This window comes from Camelus ferus, chromosome 10, assembly GCF_009834535.1.
Source record: "Camelus ferus isolate YT-003-E chromosome 10, BCGSAC_Cfer_1.0, whole genome shotgun sequence".
Lineage (NCBI taxonomy): Eukaryota > Metazoa > Chordata > Mammalia > Artiodactyla > Camelidae > Camelus > Camelus ferus.
The window spans coordinates 57,574,252-57,601,663 of record NC_045705.1 but is presented as its reverse complement, the minus strand read 5'-3'; the positions used below and the strand labels follow the sequence as shown (position 1 = coordinate 57,601,663).

General features: G+C 43.8%; 1 protein-coding gene across 5 annotated transcripts in view; it reads left to right on the top strand.

Annotated features, from left to right (window-relative positions):
• Positions 1-27,412, top strand: part of CLPB (caseinolytic mitochondrial matrix peptidase chaperone subunit B) — a 127,392-nt gene that overhangs the window by 21,186 nt on the left and 78,794 nt on the right. For 4 of the 5 annotated variants that reach the window (XM_006181620.3, XM_032489286.1, XM_032489284.1 and 1 more), the window contains 2 exons: positions 9,011-9,097; positions 26,074-26,177. In XM_006181620.3, the coding sequence (XP_006181682.1) occupies positions 9,011-9,097; positions 26,074-26,177 (191 nt within the window). The remainder of the gene's footprint in view (positions 1-9,010; positions 9,098-26,073; positions 26,178-27,412) is intronic. The other variant, XM_032489283.1, reaches the window with a different exon arrangement.

Here is a 27,412-nt window from a genome sequence, read left to right as displayed (position 1 = left end):
CTGGACCACTCCCTCCCTTTCTGGCCTCGTATTGTTGGTTTTCGAATTTTATGGAATCCCAGCCATGGTGCACACTGTTTTAGGAAGCAGAGATATTTCCCATAGAAGATCCCAGGAGCTCATTAGAGGAATCTGCTCTGCCCATCCTTTCTAGTACAGCTCATGTCTCTGCCTTCAAGAAGTCATCCCTGTGGCTTTTGCTCTGACTTACACTCACATGTCCCCTGCTTGTATTTTAGTTATTTGTCAAGTGTGTAGCTGTCTAGTGAACACCTTGAAGTCAAGGATACTGCAGAATTCATTCAGAGTGCCCTTAGTATCCTGCTCAGAGTGCTGTAATAATCAGTCTCGTGTAAAGTTTATGGAATGAATAGCCGAATGATGGGTTGTGGTTTCTCAAAAAAATGTTATCCAGATTGAAGGATAATCTACAAACAAACTGGCCGTACTCTGCAAAAATGTTGGTATCATGAATATCAAAGAAAGGCTGAGAAGTTATCCTTGATGAAAGGAAACTGAAGGCACCTGCAATGCTTGATTCCAGTTTCGATCTTGCCTTATATCTGGATCCACGGCAGGGGCTGAATTGCTATAAAAGATACGATTTGGATAAGTGAAGAAATTTAAATAGACTTTGTATTAGGTTAAAATATTTTATCAATGTTAAGTGTTCTGAATTTGATCATTATTGATTAATGGTTATGTAAGAGAATGTCCTTGTACTAGGAAATATGTGTATAACTATTTGGAAGTAAAGGGGAATAATGTCTGAAATGAACTCTCTCATGGTCTAGGAGAAAAGAAAAAAAGGAATGGTAAGCACCTGAGACAAAATGTGGTGAGACTCTGAGTGAAGGATTTATCTGAGGGGTTTTTCTGGAGTCTGTGCTATTTTTTAACTGCTCTGTAGTTTGAAATTGTTTCAAAATTAAAAATTAATAATCTATGCATTTTAATGTGTGCTAAGTTCCTGCTAGAAACTGTAAGAAAGATAGGGAAAAAAAAGATTCCCCCAGCCTTGGTTTTATTCTGTTTAATCCAGCAGTATTCAGTGAGATTCTGATATAGCTCCTCTGCTGTGTGCCTTTGAATGGTAATAATGATAGCTAACACTTAGAAGATGTGAATGCTTGCACATACATTATGTCCTTTGGTCATCTCTTCATCTCAGTGCCCTTGTTAGGTAGGTCTGGCAGACGAATAAGGTAGAATGGCTGAAGTTCAGAGAGGTTAGAATGGCCTGCTTACAGTCACACAGCCTGGAAGAGACAGGTGCAAGCTCATACCCGAATCAGTCTATTTCAAGGCCTGGTGCTGTCTGAGCCTCCATATCTGTATGTATAAGAGAAAGGATTGACCAGACTCATCTCAGCAGATCCTTCTTTATGTCTGGAAATTTTTAAAGTTTACATGATAGGAAGTAACTGGTTATGAAGCACACAGGCACATTACGCAACACACCTGCATTCATTGTCAGTGCTGCATAATTGCTGGTCCTTCTGCCTCACTGCCTACGCACAGCTCTTTGGGGTAGTCCGGGTATGGCAGTGCTGGGCCGGGCAGTCTCACTGAGGGTGAGAGCATCTGGAGAGCTTCCTAGGGGAAGGGCCGCAAGTGAGGCCTTGAAGGAGAGTGTTCAGTTCAAGTAGAGAAAGCAAAAGATGCCAGAGAGGCCTTGTGTCTGTGGAGTTGGAGTGCTAGGACCTGCCTGAAGTCCACTGGCAGTCTGAGGTCTGGCTGGGGTCTGAAAGCAGCCTTTCCTCCCTTACCTCACCCCTCCCAGCCCAGGCTGACTGGGTAGATAAGGCGCAGATGGAGGCTGTGTATAGATTCTAGCCCCAGGCGCCTTGCCTCAGCTCAGACAGCAGGGCCTGGTGCTGTTATTACTGTAAACAGGGCCTTCTGCGAGGCTCCAACCAGGGCCCTGTTGCCCAGATAGCGATCATGATTGAGTCTGCATGGCTCACTGCTTCCAGGCCTCTGATGCAGGTGGGACAGGCCTCCCCACCCTTCAGCCCCCTCCCCAGCTGCAGCTGAGGGCAGTTCATGTGAAGGATCCGGAAATCAGTTGGAACAATACACAATTGAAGTTCAGTGGCCGCTTTGTATTGATTAGTCATAAAGAAGGAGGAAGAAAAAATCAAGTGGTACCTCCCTCCCCTGAGTAGAAGAGCTGGTTTGCCGGAGTAATTCGTAACTGTCCCATACCCATCTGGGACTCTCTCCCTCCTTCTCTCCTAGAAATAGCAAGCCCGAGGAGTTATCTTTTCTTTGGAAGTCTAGCTGGTGCCTATGCCTGCTAGGAATCCACTTCTCAATTTTGATACTGTACATGTTTAGAATCCAAAGATTTTTAGAATTGGCTGGGACTTGAGAAATCATTTAATTCAATTCCCTTATTTTACTGCAGAGACAAGTGAGGCCCAGAGAGACAAATTTATCCAGGTCACAAAGCTAGTTACTGAGAGAGCCATGACTGGAACCCATGGCCTCCAGCCTCTGGCCTGTGTCTAAGTGTCCTCAGCCCTGAGAGTGAGAAGCCCCACCCACACCGTCCCACATGTACACAGGAGCCTAAGTTCTATGAAAAAGTCAGGCACACAAGTATATGGGCATACTGGTGAGAGAGTTGTATAGGGAAATGCTGCAGACATTCATTTGTTCAGCCCCTGAGCCCTCTGGTCTGGGCCACTGTGCCAGCAGCACTGGGAGCTCAGAGACAGGGCACATCCTTGTTTCTAGGAGGCCATGCGACTACCGGGGACTGAGACAAGGAAGCTAGGAAACTATATGACAACTGAAAGGGTAAGGGTTTTGTGGGGGGTTTTTTCCTCTAAGAAAGTTTTTTTCTTAGGAGTAATAGTATGTTTATTATAAAAAATAGCAACAAAACTTCGAACAATACTGATGTGTTCACAGCAGGAAGTGAAAGTTTGACTCCCTCATCCCCCTTCCCCAGCAGAGGTAACCACTGCTGCCTGTTTGGTCCATCGCCTTCAGGACTGTTGGATCCCTGATAGATGGGAGCAGCTTTATTTTTTTCCCTTGATTAGTTACTCTCCTCTGGAAATCTTCAGCTCTTGGGCTAGGAAGCCCTTATTCTACCACTGCCCTTGCCTGGGGATTTGAGATCATTCATTCAACAATCCACAGAAAATTTGGAGCACTTATGTACCAAATTCTGTGTACACCTTTCATATATCATCCTAGTTTACTCTTTAATTCCTTAAAATGAGGCAGACAGAAATTGGAAAAATGATAATAACAATAGCATAGGCTCTTCTGTTTGTCCAGTGCTTTATTGCATACCAAGTGCTTTTATATTAGTTTGTCTCATTGTTTTTCATGGTGCTGCTGCATGACACATGGAGTAGGATAGGGCCAGTGGGGTCCTCCTCTTCCTTTTTAAACAGATGTAGAAACAGGCTCAGAGAGCAGGAGCTGTCACTCAGATGAGGGAACCACGTGAGGTCCAGAAAGTTTAAGTCACTCACTCACCCACGGCTACCCACCCAATAGAGCCTGTGTTTGAGCCAAGATCTCTCCTTATTTTCCCTCCCCACTCTACTGCCTGAGAGTTGTACAGGAGCTGGGATTCAGCTCGGGACTGCTAGTGTGGTCTCCTCTCTAGCTTCTACCCTGTGTCAGCCCCCAGTTAGTGCTACCTCCTGCTGCCTTGCCAAGCAGGAGACCTAGTTCATTAGGGAAGGATCTTCTTCAAGTTCTGAATGAACCTAGAAAGGCCTGCAGTGCCCACCCCCACTCCCCAGCCCCCCGACACAGGCTGCTCTGCCCTGAGTGGCAACCTATATTAAACATTCCACTCATCATCTCAGGGATGATGGAATCCTAACCTTTTCGGAGACACCGTGCTCTGTCACAAGCATTGCTCTTTTTAAAAGAGATTAATTCACTTGCCGCATTTTGTCCATTGGTGAAAATCACAGGGGAGAGCAAGGGTGGCTTTCTCAGGCCTCAGAGGCCCTTTCAGCCACTCTCAGCAGGCAGTCACCCGCCCAGCTGGCCCAGGACTTTGAAATGACTGCCCGCTGGGCATTCACTTGCAAAGCAACAAAATGAAATGGAAGAAACCTGGGTTTGTGAAATCTGAACTTTTGGAACTGCTCTCACACAGAGAGAAAGTAGGAGAGGAGCCCACCCAGCTCTGAAAGAGGAAAAGTTGTTTGGAGTTGGGGTCATTTGTGGTTTTTATGCTTGCTTTAGTCCTTCTTGGATTTACCAGGTGCCACCACTCCTTGTGGAGTTCTGCCTTGTGGTATCTCTTTTAATCCTTACAGCCACTTTGCACAATAGGAATTAATATATCCCCCATTTCACAGCTAGTAAGTGACAGAGCTAGAATCTGAACTCCAGCCTTTGGACTCCAGGGCCATTGCTTTTTTCATTATACCTCAGCCCCAAGAGGCTGCAAAGAGCGATGCTCAGTCAGGTTGCTGGGCAGGGCTTAAAAGCTGGTGTCGCAGTGAAGAACACTGACATTTGCCTCCTAGGAGTGACCCCTCAGGTTTGTGGAGCCCTTTCCTTCAGATTTCAGTGTCACCTCTTAAAACCCTAGTGGACCTATGAAGAGACTGAAGCGCAGAGAGATAATATAACTACCCTGTGGTATTCGAGTAGGAGGTGGCAGAGCTGGAACTAGAACGCAGTTCTCTTGCTTCTACCCTATGCTTTATCTACTCTTCATTGAAAGGATTGCAAGTTTGGAGAAACCTTCTCTCCCAGCAGTCCCTCCTCTTAAAAGAAACCTCTGTAATGTACAGAAAATGAAATCCCCAAATGCTAGTATGCATATAACAAGTAGCTCAAAATTGTTGGTAATCAGAGACATACAATTTAAAACAATAATGTGAGATCCCTATTGAATTTGCAGTGATTAGGAAGCTGGCTACTGCTAGGTGTTGGCAGTACACAGAAACACCCCTGTCCTGCTGGTGAGAAGGTAGATGGAGCAGCTCTCCTGGGGAGGACTCTGGTGCTATTTAGTCAAATCAAGTAAAGTAAACCCTATAACCCTACAATCCAGGGAAATACTCACACCAGTCCAAAAGGGTACATGTAAGAGGATGTTCTTTTAGCATTGCTTTCAGTGGCTGGGAGATGGAGGTTACCTGGGTGGGTATCCCTGGGAGAGCAGAGAGGGAATATCTGGTGGAAAATTAAGTAGCAATTTTTAAATGGAATTATTATATACTTAGCAGTATGAGCATATCTTAAAATGCAGTTATTTGTGAAAAAAATGATAAACAGATGCACATATATAAAGATTATGTGTGTGTGTGTGTATATATATATACACACACATATACATACATACATACACACATATATATATATAAAGGAAAATCCTGCTTGGTTCAGGTCCTAGGAAGTAAGAACCTTCATCTTGTCTCCTCTCAGTAACCAGCACACAGCCAGACACAGTGGGTGTGTGCACATGTTTGTTGAATAAATGAACAAAGGAGTACCTGGAGCCAGCCTGGCTGAATTACCCAGGTCATCCTGTGTGACCCTGTTTTAAAATCCCTGGGTATTGGTCAACCTGCCACTACCAACTTCAGACCAGATCTTTGTTCCATCAAAGAGATGGAATTAAGGTAGGGTGGCAGGCAGAAACCACTCTGTACTGAATACCTGCTATATGCCAGGGACTGGGGGGGATCCCTGCAAATTAGAGATTATTGTCCCTATTTGATAGGTGGAAAATGTGAGACTCGAATTGATTTGCTCAGCATTATCTAGCTGGACCAGAATTTGAATCCAGGTCAAAAGCCTGGATTCAGCTTACTCCAAAGCCTTTTATTTATCCTTTCCTTTTTATTACACTACACTCAACCCTTAAGGGGCAGAAAGAGGAAGCATCTCAGTCTTCTTTCTTCAGCTCTGCCTCCAGAGAAGTGCTGCTTCCAGAATTCTCAGGGCCCAGGAAGGGAACACAGAACATTGACTCACCGAAGGCGTAAAGGATTCTGCCTGCACTGTTTCTTTTAGCCACACCCACTTTCTCATTTCCCGGCCCTAGTTCCTCTCCCTTGGTCCATATCACAGTAACCTCCAAACTGGTCTCCTTGTCCCCATTTTTGACTCTGCCCACTTTCAAATTGAATCTGCTTAAGCTATGGAGTGGCAAATAGGTTTGGCAAATAGGTTATGGAGTGACAAATAAGGAATGGCAAATAGGTTTCCTCTTTGCCAGCTTCAGTTGATTGATGGTGACTGATTAGAACCAGTCTTGAGAAGGATTTTGAGGCTCTTTCAGAGGCTCCATGGGAACGAGCTGCTGGGAGAGATTCCTAATTTCTGATGTAGATGCAGGAGTGCAGGACAGTAGCACACATGCCAGGCATTTGTCAACTCTTTAGAACAGGTTTTTAACCTAGGGTCCACAGTTGATTTCAAAGGAACCTATGAACCCTTGGACATTGTATGTGTAAAAAAAATTTTTGGGGGGGAGCATGTGTGCGCATCTGTGCACTTTTCTGGATAGAGTCATCAGCTTTGATCATATCCTCAAAGGAATGCATGGCTCAAAAAAGCTTTATGCTCATCGCCTTGGCCTCCTAGCCTGGCTTTTGAGGCCCTGCATACCTTGGCAGCTGTCTGTTTCTGTACTGTTAATTATCACACAGATGGATCTACTTTATGGTCTCTGAGTGTACCTTCCCATCACTTCCTTGCTTTTGAATAACAGTATCCTGTTCCTTTTGTCTTGATTGGCATGCACTTCCTCCCTCTTTAAATTATTCCTGTTCTTCAGGGCATAGTTTGAGTCTTTTCCCTCAGAAACCTCTTTGATTTGCTTCAGCCCTTCCTAATTTTCCAGTCTTGTGGACTGAGGGCTACAGAAGTGAGGCCATCCAATCAGAGTCACAGTTAAGATCAGAATTCCAATCTCTCAACTTTTGGAACCCTGTGCTGTCTGTGGCACCACTTGGCCTGCTAAACAGGGGAAAATTTTGTAAATTAGGAAGGTTTTGTTCAAAAAGAGATTTTTGTCTCACAGAAGATTCATCCCCAGGGTTCTACCCCTCTTTTAACATTCTTGGCTATAGACAATTGTTTCTGCATAAAAGATGATTAAGAGTATATGTGGTAGGAGGCCCAGGACTTTCACCAGAAGAAAATTTTCAAGCTAGAAGTGAGAGAAGAGGGTTTCCCAACCTCCTCTCTTGACATTCTCCCCTCACATTTTGTGCCCCAGTCATGCCAGACCTCTTTCAGGACCTAATATACCCCTGCCGCTTTCTCTTCTGGATGAGAGGCTTTACTTCTGCCTGGACCATTCCTTCCCTCCCTTGTCTCCTTTTGTCTGGCTGTCTCGGTTGTCACCTCCTCAGAGAGGCCCTCTGAGTCATTAAGGCTGGTTGTACACCTGTAGCCTGTACCTCCTTCATGACACTCTATGTGTGGTGATGTGCTTGCTGGTTTCTCTCCCCTTTAGCTTTGTCAGTACCTGTCTCATTCCCTGCACCAGCACAGGCTGAGCGAATAAATGAGTACATGATGTGTCTCCTCTTCCAAGCCTTCATCACCTGTTTACTTCAACAGCACAGAGGTTTAACTTGGTCCGGAGAAGCATTTACTACAGATTATGGTACCAGAATGGTGCTAGGACTCAACCCCAAGCCTCTGGACTCTCTGCCAGTGTCTTTTCATCTAGAACCCACTGAAGAGCAATCATTTCCCCCAAACACACATTCCTCATAAGCAGGTCCTGCCTTGTTGGTGAAACACTCTTAAATTTTGGTCTCCCTCTTTCCTGGCCTCCTACACACGTCTGTGGGAAACCATACACTACAGGCTTTGGTTTCTTGCCATCATGAGTCCTCCCTCCACAACTGAATTCCCTAGTGCAGACCCTACATCTTTTCTGTACCCCCATCACAGAATTCAGCACAGGACCAAGCACATGTCATGTTGATTTGCTGGAGTCAGTTTAGTCTTGTGTCTTCCAGTTCCAGGTTCAGTATAGAGGAAGGCTGGTGAGGTGAGGATTCAGGCTACAGAGCCACTATGTACTTGAATTCCAGTCACTGTATTGCCCCTTAGCTAACTTTGTGACCTTAAGCGAGTCACTCCACCTCCATGAGCCATGTTACTGCCCCCATGAAAAGATTAATATCAGCTCCTTAAGCTTGTTTAAAGAGTAAATGAGAGATGTCCGTAAAGTTCCAAGGTAGTTCCTCTTGTAGTAGGTGCTCAGTTAGAGTTGGTTCTCTTTGCTTTCCTTCTCTCTATCCATGTAATATGGCTCCCTATTACTAGGACCCAGAATTCAGGCTTTTAGTGGTATACTTAAAACCTCATGTTTGTTAATTTATCCAACAACTCTTGAGCTCTTACTGTGTACTAGGCATTGGCACGTAGAGTCAAGTAGGCTCACGTGGGCTTTCCTAGAAACCTAATCTAGCATTTCAATTTTTCTTTCCATCTTTCCTTGGGCTCAAAGAGTTCCAATTTCCACACAGCCACCCTACAGATAAACTTGAGAAGTACAATCCTTCTGTAAACTGAGAACTACGTAAATGAGAAGTGTTGTTGGGCATTTGGCGCTGAGCACGGGGAAATTCTAAGGAAGGAGGAGAGACCTGTGGACTGGATGAATCCAGGAAGCCTTCTTGAGAGAGCGTCCTCAAGCCAGTATTGTACCCCATTGCATGAAAGTAGGATTAGAATAGACAGAGAGGCAGGGAGGGAGCTTTCTGGACAGAGAGGGAGTGGGAGTGTCAGTGTATTATGACAGGGAAGGCACATTCTTTCCTCAGAGGGCTGGGAGGATAACAGCAGGGACAAACTCATTTAAAGGAAGAGGGAGAGAGGTAGGGGAATTCAGGGGTTGCGGGGAGTGGCCACAGGAGCTGGGATGGGTATTTAGTTCTCAAAGGCCTCTAACTATTTCCAGATTCATCCAGCCACCTTGTTTGTTGATTTCTCATTTCTTCTACTCTTATGTCCCTGGTAAGCTGTAGAATGAAAATATTTCTTTTTCTAGACTGTTGTCAGAAGGTGCAGATGTCAACGCAAGGCACAGACTTGGCTGGACAGCACTCATGGTGGCAGCCATCAACCGAAACGACAGGTGAGAGATCTCCTTCCACACAGGTCTCCCTTAGCCAGAGCTCCTCAGATGGTGATCCTGAACCTTCTCCTGCCCTTGCCTGTCCCCCTGCTGTCCTCTCCAAAGACAGGGAAATGGACTCAGCCCAAGGTACTGGTCTACACCTGGTGCAATGGGAAGTATAGGAGATATGGAGAGGGAAGATGTAGCTTTGGATCCCAGCTCCATCATTCGTTGGCTTTGTGACCTTAGGCGAGTTATTTGCATTGAAGCAACAAAATGTTTGAAAGCCTGCTGTTAAGTGGCTAGGTGTACTTGTGCACGTTATTATCACGATTCCATTATCTGTTATCTGTCTGTGTTAAGGAGTCTGCAGTCACTGTCCCCAGCAAGGGCTCCATTGGGCTGTTCCTTTGAAAGTTGTGTTGGAAATTAGGGAAGGGGGGACATTCCTTCCCTCCCATTGGAGGCCCTGCTATTATTTTCCTACCCGGTCCCCCATTCCAATCTGAGTAAAGATTGAAATAGTCTACTTTGTATAAAGAGTTTTATCCCTTCTCACAACCACCCTACAAGATACATACTATTATTTTCATTTTTCAGCGAAGGGAATTGAAGCCCAGAGAGGTAAAGTGATGTGTCTAAGGTCACACAGATAGGATTTAGAACCTGGTCTAGCTGCCTGCAGACATTGTGTATTTTGCTGTACCTCACTGCTGCCTCCCTGTGCCAGATCCTGGGCTTGAGCTGAATGCTGCCTTTCCATCCCAGTCTCTAGCTGTGATTGTGCAAAAGAATTGATTGAAAAACAGCAAAGGAGATACTTTCAAAGAAGGCAGACAGGGCACTTCAGTAGTAGCCACTGACATTGATAGTTGCAGATACCAGTTTTCATTTTCCTTCAAGCAGACTTTTAAGGCTTTTATCTACCAGTACTGGCCAGTCGTAAATGTGGTGGAAACCAACCAGACGGGGATTTTATAATGTCAGGGTGGCGCTGCCTCAGACCGTACTGAGCTAGTTCTCTCTTCCCTGCTCCTCTGTCGTGAACTTGATATCAGCACTCTGTCCCCTTATATGCCTCTTTAGACCCAAGTGCTTAGTCTTTAAAAAAAAAAAAAAAAAAGTAAATAGGCTTTACAGTTGAGAGACTTGGAGTCCAGTCCTGGCTGTGACTCTTAGTTGAATTTCAGAATTCTGTGGACACCATGTTTCTTTACCTAAAATCAATTATTTCTATAAACATTTGGTAGATCTCTACTCTGGGCCAGGGTCTATGCTAATTACTGGGAAATCAGAAGCCTTGGGAGTTCTTGGTCTAATGTGGAAAAGACAGGCAGGAAGAGAGACAGAGTATAGTGTAATCAGTGATGTTAGAGAAGTGTGGACAGGATATTATCAAAGCAGAGGGTGTGAGGGGACTGAATGTGGTAGCAGAGTGGATAGATGCTACAGGTTACAAATGGTTGATGTTATTCTCTGCCGCCTGCACTAGACCTCTCTATCTACAAACACATGTGTGTTTATTCTACCACTGATACCCTCCCCTCCACCCCACCCACCTGTCTTTCCCAGATTGTATGTATCTCCATCTGCAAGAGATATCCAGAGGTAGAGAAAAGGGAGGGGTTGTGTGCCCTTCTGTGTGTTGTATTTTCAGTGTTGAGAAGGGATAGGAATAACACTGTAAGAGTCCTGCCAGTCAGCGAGCAGATAGCTAGTAGATGTGCTTCGAGGACATTTCTCTCTGAAACTATTGAGTTGTTGGTTTAACTGATTGCTCTGTCTATCCAGGGCCATTAGCAAATCAGTGGTGTGCATTGAGCAAAGTGAATGTTGGCTTATTTACTTGCTTTGGTTCCTAGGACTAATTATTGGTGTTTTAAGCTTCTATTTTGTGCCCTCCTCTTCCTTCTAGTACTCAGGGAGGACAGATTTTTATTGAAAATAGCACACTTTCAGGTTGGATTTGTTTATTCATACCACAAAAAAATATTGGCACCTACTTTTTGCCAGGCACCGTTCTTGACAAAGATCCCTTTCCTCAAGGAGCTTATTTCTATACTAGTGGTAGTCACTGGGTAGAGAGAGGCAGGGACAGACTATAAACAAAAAATATAATGCATAAGTAAACTGTATAATACATTAGAAGATAATGTGAATTATGGAAAAAAAGGAAAAGTAGAATCTGGTAAAAGGGAATGCCATACACTGGTCAGGGTGAGTAGGCCTCATTGGTAGGGTGCCGTGGGAGGGGTCTTGAAGGATTATCGGGTCCATCCCAGCACAATCTGCCAAGAAATTTTTCCTCATTAGAAGTGTGCTGATTGTCCTCTCATCAGTCCCCAAACCCTTCTGGAATCATATTGACCAAGCCTGAAATACCACCACCTCGAAATGAATTTGGATCAAGGGAAGGTAGAAGGGCAGCAGATTCAAGGCTCGAGGGAGAGAGACTGACAGATGCCCAGTCATTTCACCCTCAACTGCCTTTAGTGCGTGTCGAGTCCTTAGGGAACACTGTAGTCTCTATCCTTAAAGAGATTAACTTCTTGTGAACTTTTATTTATATGTGTATTTATTTATTTAATTTTCAGTAATAAAGAAGAGTGGTATTTTGTTTAATTTTGAACAGAAAATACAGTACTGTGGAACAAAATGTTAAAAGTATAAACGGAACTTATTTATAATTTATTCTCTCCCTTTATTTCTAAAAAAGCTTGAGGTGACTTAAAATACAAATACAAGTGTACACAGAAGAATTAAAACTGGATCAAGATTAGAAGTCATATTGGTAAAAGGAAAGATAATTCTGTCAGGATTGAACTAGAGATCTCCTTTTCCAAAAATAGGTTTATTGTTTTTGTAAAAATAATATAGAGAAGAAAGTAGCCATCAGCTGAATTCCCTCTAACTAGAGGTTGATCACTGTATATCTATATCTCTATCTGTGTGTGTATAATTTTACATAAATAGGACCAGGCTATACCTGGCTGTAAATTCAGGTAATTAGTAGAATCGAGTATGAATTTAGATTGAAGTCTCCTGACAAGCAAGGAAAAAAAGAGATCTAAGAGAGTTTCAGTTTTTCAGGAGAGAGGAATTTTGTTCTGATATTATATTACCATTTTATGCATCCAGCAAACATTTTAAAAAACTATAATGTGTCAAGCGCTGATGTGCTAGGCTAGAGGGGATTCAGATACTAAGTAAGCATCACAGCCTTTGCCTTAAGAAGCTTACTTGGGCTGATGACATCAAGGACTTGAGCAATGTGATGGCCATTGTCTTCAGTAGCTGTTTTGCCAAAGATTTACCAACATTCTGTTAGGACAATCCTTTTGCCAGCCTAGTAACAGCTTGGGTGTAGTATTGACTTGAGGAGCGGTCGGCAGGGGCTGGCCCCGTCTCCACAGTGAGCCCCCTGTAAGCCTCATGCCACAGGCACTTGTTTAGCCTGAGTCTGGGTGCCTCACTTTGTGTTGCACTTTGACCCACCCCAGCTAAAGGCTAAGCCACAGGGTCCCAAGATGACCACTGTGACATAGCACAGCCTCCTCTGGCTCGTGCAAATATACCCAGCCTTCAGCTAAATTCAATTAGTTTTTCTTTAAGAAGGGAAAGAAATCCAATTTTACCAAACATGGGCAGACAGTGGAAGGCACTTTGATGTTACAACCTCTCAGTGATGCTTTACTTAGTCACAAGTTCATAAGCAAGAAGGCCTAATTACTTGGGAAAACATGGGATTAAAACTGGACACAATGGCTGAGTATCCGCTCTTGGGCAACTTGATTCGAACCCATGCACCCAGTTCGTGTGTGGTGCAAACTTTGATGTGTGCTGTGACAAGCTGAAAGTCATGACCCCCTCAGGGATGCTCCTTCACATGGCATTTGCAGGATGTGTAGGCGGAGAGGCAGTGCCTGCCAGGCCTGTTTGCTCAACTTTGATGTCCAAGCAGCCACAGGCCCCACTGTTTGCTCTTTCACTGAGGGATGGATTGGGAGCCTCCTACCTTTCCCAGTGGACAATGGCCAGCAATGGAGTGTGACGACTGTTGACCATTCCAGGAGCCTGATGGACCAGAACAGGGCTTTGGGAGATGCAGAGCCTGGGGGGCCAAAAGCTGTTTATAGGACAGCCATTTCTCCAGATGTAGCTTTCCTTAAAGCTTAATGTTGGTTGGATGCTTATTGTAGAGGTAAAAATAGTCTCATGAGTTTTAATAGGTACTAAGTGCTGCTTGACCCTCTATCCAGTGGCACTAAGGTATTTATAAATGGAAAGTTTAGTTCTTTCCTGTTTTCTTCATTAGCATGTATGTGCAGAGGATATTGGTTTGGAAGAAACATGGTATGATTTAAATCCTTATAATTTCTAATTTCTCAAAAGAGAAGCTGTCAAAACACGCCTGATAAAGGAATAGTATCCAGGAGATATAAAGAACTCTTACACATGAATACTAAAAAGATAGCCCAATTTTTAAAAAATAGGCAAAATATTTGAGCAGACACTATACCAAAGAAGGGATGGATGCCAGATAATCACAAGAAAAGTTACTCAGCATTTAGGGAAATGCAAGTTAAAAATCACAGTGAGATAACCACTACACATCTACCCTAATGGTCAAAATTTTAAAAACTGATAATACCAAGTGCTGACGAGGTTGCAGAACAGTTGTCATCACTGCTGATAGGACTGCGTAATGGTATAGCCACTTTGGGGGAAAACACTTTAGCAGTATCTTATAAATGTAAAATTACATATATCATGTAACCCAGCAATACCAACTCCTAGGTATTTGTGCATGAGAAATAAAACCATACATCTGCAACAAGACTTGTATGCAGATACTTATAGTAGCTTTATTCATAATCACCAAAAACTCGAAATCACCCAAATGTCCATCACCTGGTGAATGGACAAATTATGGTATATCCATACAGTGGACTATAACCCAGCACTAAAAAAAAAGAACAAACTTCTTGTACATGTAACAACCTGGTCGAATCTTGAAAGCTTTATCCTAAGTTAAAAGCAGACATGAAAAGTTACCTACTGTATAATTCCATTTATATGAAAATCTGGAAGAGGCAATTCTGTTGGGACAGAAATCAGGTTAGTGGCTGCTAGGGTTTAGGAGTTGGAGGAGGGACCCAAAGGAACTTCTGAGGTGATGGAAATATTCTAAATCTTGATTATGATAGTGTCCCACAACTCATCAAATTGTACATCTAAAAGGATGAAATTTATGTATCAATGATACTTCAATAAACCAACTTTAAAAAAAACTTTTTAAAAAGCCACCATCTCTCTAATTTTCACTGTTAATTGTGACCATTGGCATACTGAGAATTCATGTTTGTAGTGTCAAAATGAATTCGTACTGTTTATGGTCACCTGGAATGTTTTGAATTCTTATTGTCGATGGTATCTTACATTAGAGTACTGTATATTCTGACTGTTAGTAGAGAATAAAGATTCACACAATTTGTTATGTCATGGAGTAGAATTACTGATGAATAATGATAAATTCACTTCACAAGTGGTATACAGTGGGCTCATATAATTTCACAAAGCATCATATGATTCTTTATAGCAAGTAGAAAGTGCAGGGTACAGAACTGGGAGCTTGCCTCTCATCCCACAACATTCTTGAGTTCCTTGTCCCTGGACTACCATGCAGGTAGACCACATAAATAGTGTGGCCATTGTGGTGCTTCAGGAACCAAAGATCCTGAAAGAGTGATGTGGTTCGGGGCGGATTCACATTTGAACCCACTTGGGCTTGCTGGTTGCTTTGAAATCCCCTGCCTCAGAGAAGGTGAGACTGCCAGGCAGAGAAGGAAGCTCCAGCAGAACTGTTTGAAATTCCCCACAAGAGTCTCCCTCCCTCCTTCTGCCTTTTCTCCTGGAGTGCATTTCATCAGCATCGGAAGGACTGCTTCCCGGCACTGCCTTCCCTGCTTGGCTAGGGTCCCTGAGGAGCTGAGCTAATGAGTGGATAACACGCATTTGCCAAGGCCTTCCTGGATGTGGTACCTGGGCTTTGTTAATTTTAAAATGCCGCCATCCTTGGCTGAAGACCATTTAATTCCCCCTTATAGCAGTCATTTATTTTTAGCATTTGCTTATTTTTCCTCTACCTTGCTAAGGGGAGGAGGACGTTAAACCCTAATTTTAAGAACCCAGCAGTATGTATGTGTGTGTGTATATATAACATATATGTATATTTCTTTTTATATATATGTATATATCTTCTTTATATATATGTGTGTGTGTGTGTGTGTGTGTATATATGGACACAACTTGATGGACATTTAAGTTGCTTCCATGTCTTGGCTATTGTAAATAGTGCTGCTGTGAACATTGGGGTGCATGTATCTTTTCGAATTAGAGTTTTCCCTGGATATATGCCCAGGAGTGGGATCGCTGGATCATATGGTAACTCTATTTTTAGTTTTTTAAGGACCCTCCATACTGTTTTCTTAGTGGCTAACTGAATCACTATGTTGTACACCAGAAACTAACACAACATTGTAAATCAACTATACTTCAATTTAAAATTAATTAATTAATTATAAAAACCCCAGTAATCCAAGCCAGGTTGCTGTCCTGCAGGAGAAGTCTTATAGGCGTTTCTTTGTGGGGCTGACAGCTCCACATGTGTTCTTAGAGCGAAGAGGTGAAGCTACTCTTGCAGCTGGACCAGGGCAGCCTCCCTGGGAGGCTCTTCTTCCTTGCTGGCTGGCCAGAGGCAGAGCAATGTGGACCTGTGCTTCAACACAGGTCTTTAGGAGGCCTGACAACGTGGAGGTCTGTCCTGCCTTGGAGGCCTCCAGACTATTCCCAAGGTCCCCAGCCTATTCTTGGCCAGGCTGCTTGCTTCAGAGTGGTACTTCCTTCGTCCCAAGGCTGGCTTTGTGCTATCTGATCTCCTGACCATTAAGTGATGATGATAACTACAGTTGATTGGGTGTCTTCTGTGTGCCAGGCCCATGTTGAATACTTCCCAGGTTGGCTCTTATCCTCACTGCAGTCCTAAAAGGGAGGGATTATTATCTCTATTTTGTAGATAAGGAAAATGAAGCTCAGAGATGCCCAAGTTGTCCATAAGTGAAGGAGGGAGCCAGAATTTGAAGCCAGGTCCCTCTGAACCCCAAAGCCTTATTATCTCCACTAAACTATGCTGCCTGTGAAGGGAAGATGCAGGGAGCAAAGCCATGGAATGAATGATGTGCCAGAACCAGGAGTCAAGTCAACTCAGGCAGGGGTTCTTGATGGCCCACTATGTACTGGATGATTTTGAGAAATCTAAAAGCTGACTAATTACTCCTTGTCCTCAAAAAAGCTATCAGAAGAGGGATTAAAACAAGCCCCACTTTAACTGTAGAATGAGGCAGAATATAGTCAGTACCCCAGAGAAGATCAGCTAGAGTGCTGGGAGGGAGAGCTAATGCAAGGAGGCCCTTTCATATGAGGTGGGCCTTGAAAGATGGACAAGATTTTGACTGATAGAGATGGAGAGCAGGAAGGCAGCATTTCTGGAATAAGGACCATTGTGAGCATAGGCTCCCAAAGGTGGGAAGGTAGGGATGTACTAGAGCTCGTGGGAGGAACTGGCAGGGTCTGAAGACCAGAGAGTGTGAAGGAAAGGCCTTATCCAACACAGGCCATGATCTTCTCCGGTGGTGACTGTCCAGCTTGTGGTAGAGCTGTGAGCTCTAGAGCTAGACCACTTGGGTTCAAATCCAAGCTCTTCCTCTTACTAGTCATCTACCTCGGCAAGTTCTTTCACTTATCTGTGATTGTTTCCTCAGCCATAAAAATGGAGATAATAAGCTGAGCTACCCTAAATGTGTGAGTATATGTAAAGTGTTTAGAACAATGCCTGCCATGTAGTAAGCACTCGATAAGGATTTGCTAATTAATAGTAGTATAGTAGCAGTTGTAGTGCCTTAATTATTATTACTATGATTGACACTGCTGCTGCTGATTGTGGGTGACCTCAGAGGAATTTAGTGAATTTCCTGCAGGTAATCTTTGATGGAGGTGGGGGTGTTACTTGCCTCAACCCAGTATCTCATAGATGACACAGAAGCGGTAGGGCTTTGGAAATTGTTTTTCCACTCCTTTTCATCTAAGAAGCTGGGCCTAGAACACGGGACCCCAGAGCACGGCGCTTTGATGTGGAGCTGGCTCTTGTCCCAGGTGGTTACCTGCCCGGGGAAGAACAGTGCCCAGTATTTCCCGCAAGGAAGGGTGGGTGAGGGTGCTGGCCAGGTGCCCAGAATGCCAGCACCATGCCCCCAGAAAAGTGTGCCGAGCTTGACATCTCTCCCATCCCTGCTGCTGTGGCTGATTATCTCTGAGTAACAAAGAGTCATTTCTAATCCCATTTAGAATCATTGCTCAAGATAATCCTGTTTCGTAGTAATGATATTCCAGTTCCAGCATGCACCCGTTTCTAGTTTGGCAGACGCATGCCTTGACCTCAGGCCACCCAGACACTGCTCCCTGGAAAGCGATGCCAGCTCATTTGCCTAACCTGACAGTCTCAGGGTACCCCCCTTCTCCAGCCCTATATCCCATCCTGTGGTTCTGTGTTCAGTGTTGTCTTCATGCAGAGGAGCAGTTGGGATCAAAAGAGTATCCAGTGCCCATTCCAGTTCAGCAGCCCGGGGAAAGGTGTTCCATTTCTAGGGACTGTGATATGGTCCACTCCAGCACCTCTTCTTTAAAGACGTCGGACCCACGCTGTACCATGAGCTACTTGTTTAAATAAGATTGCCAGGTGGGTGGGTCAGGAATATACAATAAACATAGTAGGTGTGTCTGGGTTGCAGCAAGATATTTAGCTGTTTCATGATGTCTATGTGGATAAAATATAATGTGGCAAATGGTTTAGTCAAACTAATGAATGGTGAATGATCTGGTTCATTTTTTATATAGGAATGAATATCAGACTGGAAAGCAAACTACACTGGTAAGCCACAGACTCGTATTCAGTAATCATATCACTGATTCTATTGAGACCATTGATAAATGCGAACCAAATTGACTGGTTAAATGAAGCTCAGAGAGATAGCTGATATGTTGGGTGAAAGAATTAGGGAAGTGAAAAAAGAACACGGTGGGCTAGAACAGTGGTTAAATCTGTAGTGATAAAAATTTAACAGGGATCAGGGTGTCACTCTACAATTAAAATGAAAAAACCATTTGTAAAATCCAAGGCCTAATTTAGCAAAACTAGCAAGTAAAGCCCAGGAGCTGACTGAAAACTTAGCATATGCATGAGCAGTGCAGTGTTAAGGCCTCAGAAGTGAATTGATTCAACAAATATTTACTGGCCTGTCCTGGGCTCTGTGTGCAAGGGAACAGATGGTCAGGCACAGTCCCTGCTTTGGGGAGCACAGTCTAGTTTTGTGTGGCAAAGTGGTGAGGAACAAAGGCTCTGGAACGAGCACCTCAGTTTAAACCTAGCGCTACCTCTTACCAGCTCTGTTTCCTCATCTACAAAATGGGAATGATAATAACACCTGCCTCAGCATTTGTGATTAAAGATTCAAATGCATATAAAACTGCTTAGTGTGATGCCTAGTGTATAGTCTGAGAGACACACCAGCCCCAGCATGCTCTTATGGATCATTTGCCTAAAGAGAGCCTAGTCTAGGCCCATACTGTGGAAAGAATCCCTGACAACCAGGGCTTGACCACACTGGCCCATCGGTTTGGTGACCATATTTTACGAACCACAGATTGAAAGACATGAAAGTGTTTAGAACTAGGCTAAGAATGTAAAATTGGGATTGTCCTAGAAACCTTGTGATGGGTAGTCTTGATTCCATGGCCCTCTGCTTAATGTGCCATGCCCTCCTTGAGCCTTGCCCAAATTTATCTCACCTGGTCAGGCCCACTGCTGATATTGACCCTTGTCCATCTGAATCAGACTCCCACTTATCCCAGCTAGCTATTATGACCATCTGAAAATATCACTGTCTCTGGTACATAGTAAGGGTCCAGCACTCTGGGATATTAATACAAATTAATGGATGGTTGGGTAGGTGAGAACCAGTGTGGTTTAGGGGAATGTGCATCAGGTTTGGCCCCAGACAGACATGGATTTGACTTGGTTCCTGTGCTTATTTAATGTGTTCAGTTAGATAACTCCTGTTATCTTGCTGAGCCTCAGTTTATTCATTTATAAAATGGACTGGTACCTCATTGCAAGTGGTTATAAGGATCTGGAATAGCAAATGTAAAGTGTTCAACACACTGAGGCTGCTTTATTATAATTATTGATCTTTACCTTTTGAGGGAAGTAAACAAAACATTGTCCTAATTCGAGGAAACTAGAGCACGTTTTCTACACAGATGCCTTGCTTCCTACCTAATCTTTAGTTTGTTTCCTGAGGAGGCTGGCTTTGGAAAGAAAACTGCCTCCCATCCCCTCACCCCCAGCTCATGCCGCTGAGCCACTGAACTTTTAGATTCAACACATGCCGGTGCCTTTGGTCGGGCCACCCTGCCTTCCCGACCGCCTGAAGACCAGCCAGTAGACTGAATGAGCCACAGCTCATTTGACTTTCCAGCAGACCTCCTGAACTGTGACCTCTTTGCTTCCTTCCCTCATGGAGGTGTGTGCTGGGTGGAGAATAGGTCAACTCTTTGTCTTCTCCTTGGGACCCGTGACACTCATCACAGTGTCTGTGCTTGGATGTGGGGGTAGAGGGGAGGAGGAGTTGGAGGAGCTTCTCCTAAAGCTCCACATTGTGTGGGGATGACCTGGAGCTGGGATCACTGCCCTTCTTGCTTCACCAACTCCAGCTGCTCGCCAGCCGTCTTTGACACGCGCCTGGCCCACCCTAGGCCTCAGCTCACACCACAGGTTTCCTCGCTCTTTCCTAAATAATGTGACACGACCCCAAACCCCTCTGGCCACTGAGAGCAGAAAACCTTAACCTCGATCGATATAACTGTCCTCCCATACAGTGTGATGCCCCACTGCTCTGAAAGCAGGAGCTCATCGAGGTCCATGTGAGCTAACTTCCTACATGTGCTTCCACCTCTAATCTAATTACAACCTGATCAGCAAATTAAAACGCACTTTGTGGGGGCTGTGGCTCCAGAGGGAGTTCTCTGAGTCCCAGGAGCTGCCACTTAGGAACTACCCTCTTGTTCATTTCCTCAGTGTTGTCTAGGAACTGCCTGGTGGAAGGCAGGAAGGCCCTGGTGCTCAGGAGAGGAAAATGGAAGTTTTCCTCAGCTAAGCCTCCTGCGGCCCAGTTTGGACCCTCACGTGAGAGAAGACTAGGCAAGGCTGAGACAGTTGCCTTCCACCTTTTTACTGCATTTCCTATCAAATAAAATAATGATATCATGTATTCATCCTTCATTTATTCATGCACTCATTCAGAAAGCATCTGTTGACTACTTACTGTGATCCAGGCACTGGACAAGGAGCTGGGAAGGAAGGTTGAGACATGGTCCTTGCCCCATGGCCTACTGGGAAAGGCAAATAGAAGTGAACAGGCAAAACTAAAAGTAGACTTAACATATGATCAAGCAATCACACTCCTGGTCATATATCTGGAGGGAACTCTAATTTGAAAAGACACATGCACCCCAATGTTCATACATAGCAGCACTATTTACAGTAGCCAAGACATGGAAACAACCTAAATGTCCATTGACAGATGACCAGATAAAGAAGTTGTGGTATATTTATACAATGAAATACTACTCAGCCATAAAAAGTACTTAGCCCCACTGTACAGCTTGAGAAAATAAGATACTTGTACCAGGCAGTAAAACAAAGCAGAAAAAAAAAAAACTGTTCTCTGCCTAGGATCAGAGCTTACTGCTCCTACTCACTCTTATCAAGGTCTTGGGCTCTGGACCTGCATTCTCCTCCCTAACTAAGGCCAATCTTCAAGACCTGACCGTTTCTGATTAACAAGATTTGTAGGCACCCCCCCTCCCCGACCCCCAGCCTAGCTACCTCTGTCTTACTGCTGCTTCTCTGCCGCCCTGTTAGCTGGATGCTGTCCCTGACAACCTTCACCTTCAACACTTATGAGGCCCAGTCCTTTTGGTGAGTCAGCTTACTTGGGCAGAGATAAGACCAGAACAGATTCTGATGGGCACATAGAAAGGCAGGTACTGCTACCAGAGCCAAGTCATTAAAGGCCAACTCTAAATCCCCATCCTCTTGGGCTGTAGACATCTCTGACTCCCCAAATGAGTATCAGAAATAGGGTATCTGGAGATTATCTCTAGCCTTTGAGGTTGATACCAACATTGGTAGGCATATCTTTCTACAGACTACCAGAGGCCAAATCCTAAACTGGCTGGAAGGATTGCAGATGTTCATTTTGTAAGCCTTTGCCCAGTGAGAACCTGTGGAGTAGTAAATGTAGTTCCTTTGAGCATGTTATAGAAAAACGTAAGTGAGTAGATTGATATACTCTACCCTCCTTTAATCCAGCTGTTAAGACCACGAAGGCCTAGCCCATATACATCACTGCCCATTTGGCACAGCTACTCAAATTTAACGTGGTGATACCTAAACCCAGCCCTCCAAAGTGACAGCCAGTATGCCAGCACCAGAGCAGAGGGGGTCTTCAGTTGTCCTTTGCTGGATCACCTGGAATTGTAGTGCCTGCCTTCCTTTGTGTTGTCAGATTCTGTATTTCCCTTGTCAGCCAGGTGGGCCAACTCACCGTCTCCTCATGCATGTCACCTTCTCCCAGATACAGTTCTGAATTGGGGGATTTATTCTTCTTCAGCAAAAGCATCAAAGAGGCAGAAATGTCTTCATTTCCAAAGTCTCCTCACTGCTCTTCCTCATATCTGCTTCTTTTGCCTTGCCTTAACCTCTGATACTGTTGTATTCCTTGGTTTCTGGTTGCTTGCTTGTTTTGTGGTCTTCTGTTTCCTTTGGCCTCTAGTCCTTGACATTTGACCTGGCTTTTGACTCTCTGACTCACATCTCTGCTGCCTGGTGTCTGGCCCTTGGTTCTCTTTTGACTATGAACTTCTTGGCACTCCCTGTGCCTGGCCTGCTGCTAAGCTTACTCTTCTAACCAGCTTTGCCCTAGCTTTCTCTTACCTGGCTGGCCTCCTACCCTGTTTCTGCCCTGCTGCAGCCCATAGGTTCACAAAGTTCTTTTGGTCATCAAAGCTAGTAACGTAGTCCTCTAGCCTGATCTCGGCTCACTTCTCCAAGAAGGGCCTGATCCCCATGGAGCTCTGGGTTATATACTTTGTAAGTATGAGATGACTCTTGGACAAAAAGCTGACTGGCCGTCTGGGAATGTGTTTGGTACCACTCTTGGCCACTGAGCAGCCACAGTTTCTTTAGTCTTAGTTATACCCCACAGTGGAGCTGCTGTCTTTTAGTTTCATTAAAAGTGAAAGGAATCTTCTCCAAGATAGCAGAATGAATCACTAACTTGAATGCTTACCCTCCTTGGCCTCCAAGTTTGTGAAGTGCATTGCCCATTCCCTTTGATTGGGTTAGCAGTCCCAGGGCCTAGTCCCTCTCCTCTCACCATCCTGCCAGACCACTGTCTGCCCTCTGGGGCCAAGGGCAGCATACTTGGTTGCTTGGACACGTCTTGCAGCCTGCAAATTAGATAGACAGAATCAATACTCATGAACCTGAAAAGGCCCAGGTAGCACAGTTAGTGACACTAGCTGCCTGGAGGGACAGTCTGCCATGGGAAGGAGTGTGATTGAAAGGTGATTGGACACAGCAGCTGAGGATTAACCAAATTATGTCCCTTTGAGTTTAGATCGACACACTCTTCTCACTTAGATTTTAAAACAAGCCAACTTGTGCAGAATGTTTAGGAGCTGCCTTCTTAACACAGGGCTGTGCCAGTGTGAGTCCTAGGGGGTGATTAGGTATAGTCTGGAGCCCACTTCAGTCCAGATTCATGTTACTGTCAGTAAGATTATATGGACAGAGAGAAGAGAGCTCATGCCTGTGGATCTCCTTCTATGTGCCAGGCACTGTGGAGTTTTACATACTTATCTCATAACCTATAAGGGAAGCATCACAATCTCTCTTATTGTGGTGAGGAAATGGAGTCTCAGAGGTATAGTAACTTGTCCAAGACCATAGTTAGTTAATGATAGAGCTTTGATTTGAACCCAGGTTTCCCTGTACTTGTTATGAAATGCCATGCTGTCTTTCTAGTTTGTGTCTTAGCTCATACTTCTTTTGACTTCCCCATAGCCCAACCACAAGGTCAGGTGCATAGTAATGATAACTAATGTTTGTTGACTTATATGTCATTATATTATGACTAACACAGTCAACATGAGCTAGATACTCTTAATATCTCTCATAATTATGATTGCAAAATGATGATTTTTCTAATTTCATTATTTCTTCTATGTTTATTAGTTGTCATTCTACAGTAGAGAATTTTCCCTTAGCCTCCATAGACTTATTTTCAATGTATACTCTTGGAATCTTAGTTTACTCAATGGGTTATATCCCATTAATTTCATTATTCATGTTGATGCTCAGATTGTCTCAGACATTAAAGCCAACATTTTTAACCTCTGTCCCATACTACATCCCTCTCTATCAGCTATTTCTCTCATTGCCTTCAGTTAGTTTGACTATCTCTAACAGCCTTTTTGTACCCTCTTAACTTTTAATCTTCTAGGAAACAGGAAGACTAATGTCAGTCTTCTTCAAATTATATGTAAGCTATGAGCAAATAGTCTCCAATTGAGAACCTGACAGACTGCTATGAGTTAAATAGCTGACTTTTAGACATGGATTTTAGATGTTGCTTAGAGACCCTTCTCATTTCTCTTTGGGATCATAATTCATATCCTGGATAAATTACCTGTAAAAGGTGATTCTTAAGATCCTTTTAGGTAAGGTGAGTAGACAGGAGACTCACTTGACCGTGTTAGATCAGATGTAGAAGAACCTCATCTACGTGGGAGATGGATTCTAGTTCTTTGACTTACCTATGAGGACTGTGTGTTCGTGTGCATGGGAGTTATTGAAATTCATTCATCCATTCAGCAAATAATTGGGCCAGGTCCCTGTGCCTGTTGAAGGTAATGAAATTCAAACCAGTTGGTACAGGAAAAGCTAACAACACTGCTGGTTACAAACACTGAAAAACTAGCAAAGGAGAAAAACTAAAACTATAGTTTGGCTTTTTAATAGTTATAATAATTAGAGTAATTTTTTTAAATGCTTGCCATTTATGCCTTAAAAAGCATTAATAGTTTTGAAGGCCAGTAAGCAGAAGATTAACATAACAAGAGAAAAATAGGCAAAAGACATCATTCATGAAAATAAAAACACAATTGATTATTGTGTTTCATGAAAAAAGAAACACAGCTGACTGCTAAACATTTTTTTAACTCCTACCTCACTAGTAATCAGAGAAATGTAAGTTGAAACAGCCATGTGATTCCATTTTCTGTTTACCAGATTAACACATTATGAAAAAGAAGAAAACCACCCTATTTTGGTGAGAGGAAGGCAGACAGTTACTCTCATCTTTCCTTTGCTAGTAAGGATAAAAATTGGTACAATCTTTCTGGAAGACAGTTTAGTAACATTTATCAAAAGCCTTAAAAGTGGTTTTGTTTATCTAGAACTTCATCTCCTAAGAATTTATTCAAAGGAAGTAGAGATTGTTATTGAAATATTAAAAATAATCTAATGTTTTACAATTGGGGATTGGCTATGGACTGGCCTTATAGTAGAATACTGTGGAGTCGTTTAAAACCATGTAGTAGACGAATATTTAATACATAGAAGGTGTTTAGGGAGAGTTTATGTATAATCCCATTTTTTGTAAATAAAAATATGCATACATCAAAAAAACTGGAAAGATGTTATATATTCTAAAGCATTTTTTTCTTTTTGATCAGCTATATTTTCTGAATTTTTTTATAGTGAACATGAACCTTTTTTTATTAGGAGAAAGGAAAGGAAAGGATTAGCAGAAGCATGATGTATTAGAAGGGAAACTAACATATGCGGAGCACTTCCTGAGTGAAGCACTGTGCTTTATAAATTCACCAAATTTAACCCCACTATGGAGACTACGGACTCTCATCCTATTCCCACCAGTCCATTCTCACCCAGCCACTGGAGTGATTCTTCTAATAGCGAAAGTTTGGAAGGAAACACACCAAACTATAAATAAGTGGTTACGCTTGGAATTTACATTAAGGAGATGGCTGTAAGGGAAGACTTTCATTTTTCAATTTAATATTACAGTATGATTTGCATTTTTTAAAATATGTATATATCTTTTGAAGTGAGGGGGAAAGCATGTGTTGCCACATCACTTTCTCTTTAAGCCCTTCAGTGAGCCCTTACCTCAGCCCCCACTTCTCTTCCCCTTACATCCTCTATTCTAACTCTACTTTCTTTGGGTGAAGCATCATACTCTTTTGCCTCCAAGATTTGTAAATGCATTGGGCCCGCCCCCTTCACATCCCAGATGTGGCTACTCAACCTTTCAATACCTTAAATACCACATCCTCTGGGAGGTTTTTCTTGTGATTCTCTGCTTTAGTTTCCTACCGCAGCTGGTGTTTCTCCCATCATAGCCTTTATCACACTTCTTTGTAATTTTATACTAAATTGTTATCATTCCCAGAAGAGACAGTAAGCTCCCTGAGGGCACGGACCCTAGCACCTCAAACTAGAACATAGTAAATATTTGATAAGTAACTGTTGAATAAACACTTCACATTTAATAGTTGTGGAAGCTGAGGCTTAGAGAGGTGTTAGATAACTTGTCCAGAGCCTCTCAGCCAGTAAAGTTTCAGAGCCAACTTTCCTACCCTTGTCTTTGACACTCGCACAGCTTGTGTTCTTTCCACTGTACTGCTCACATGAGCAAAGGCAGATCCGATCCCCAAACATGCCTCAGAATCTTGGTCTCTACTTCCTTGGCCTTTCCTGTTTTTGACACTTGTGTCTTTCTCTGTTCTTCCAGTATAGTGCGGGTCCTGCTTGCTGCTGGTGCTGACCCAAACCTTGGGGATGATTTCACCAGTGTTTACAAGACCGCCAAGGAACAGGGAATCCATTCTTTAGAAGGTAAGTGTGGGCTACCCTACTGTTATGAGAACTCTGCTCCCCCTGGCTTCCAGGCAGCCTTGAGGTGTACCAGCTCTTCCAGCAACTCAGGGTGAGAGCCTGCACATCCCTCATCCTCTGGGAACTCATGGATAACCCAAAGGGCTTGGACAGATGTCCTTCACAGTCACCTCTGGCTCTATAATTTATGTCACTTCCAGTCTTGGGGAATAAGCTAGAGGCCCAATTTCATGACCTGGAGGAGGGGTGGGAGAACCTTTTAACTGGTGTTCTCCCCAAAGTGCCTCAACCTGTGGAGTCTCAGATGAAGGGACAATGGAGTAGGTTTCCAGAAAATAATTAAGGCAACTGCATGGAATGTGGATTTATTCTTAGACTACTTCCTGCAGACTTACCCTGTCCCAGCCCTACCCCAGAACCAGAAAGCAGCCTCACAGGTTTCCTCAGCCTCAGAAGTCCCTCAACACTACTCTGAGTACTATATTTTCCCCCTCCTATATGTGAAATATAATCCTCTCTCTGGGACTGGCCCTTTAACGTGCTGAATGACCCAGGACAAAGAATGGACCTTCTCTATGCCTTGATGTTTGTGCTTGTAAAATGGGGTGGTCATCAGTGCCTCCCTGGGGGTGTTTTGTAGGTGATTGCTTGGACTTCTCCAGAGGAAAGAGGTGCTGTGTACCTGTACCAGGGCTTGGTCACGTGTCCATTTGGAGGGTACTTGGGCAAGTTAGTCCATGTTGCCTCTTTTGAGTAGTTCTTCGAAAATGAAGTTGAGAAGAGGGCAGGCTGCTTTGACTGTAGAGAGAAATGAGTATTTCATGTTTGAGCTTTGCTTGTCCAGATTGGCCCCACTGCCCACCCATTATCCTAGATCCCTTGCAGAGCCTGAGATTCCCCTCACTTTCCAGGAGCAGGGCAGCTGAGCAGTGGCTGCCTTAGGGTTGGCAGTGATGCCAGGACAGACAGCCTTGCTGACTGCCTGACGTTCCAAACATTGACCCGAACGGGAGGTTCAGCCAAGGGGAGGAGTGTATTCAGCCCTCAGAGCTGACAGTGAGGCTTCCAGACTACCATGTATGGTAGCCCAGAGCAGAAGTGTCATTGCTGCCTCAGCAAGGTGTCTCAAATCAGCAGCATGTGGGAAATGTCAAGAGCATCAGAGCGTTGCTGCCCAGGTGAAGTGTGAAGTTGCCCTCCCTCTGCTCCTCTGCTCTCCACCTCTCTGAACCTGC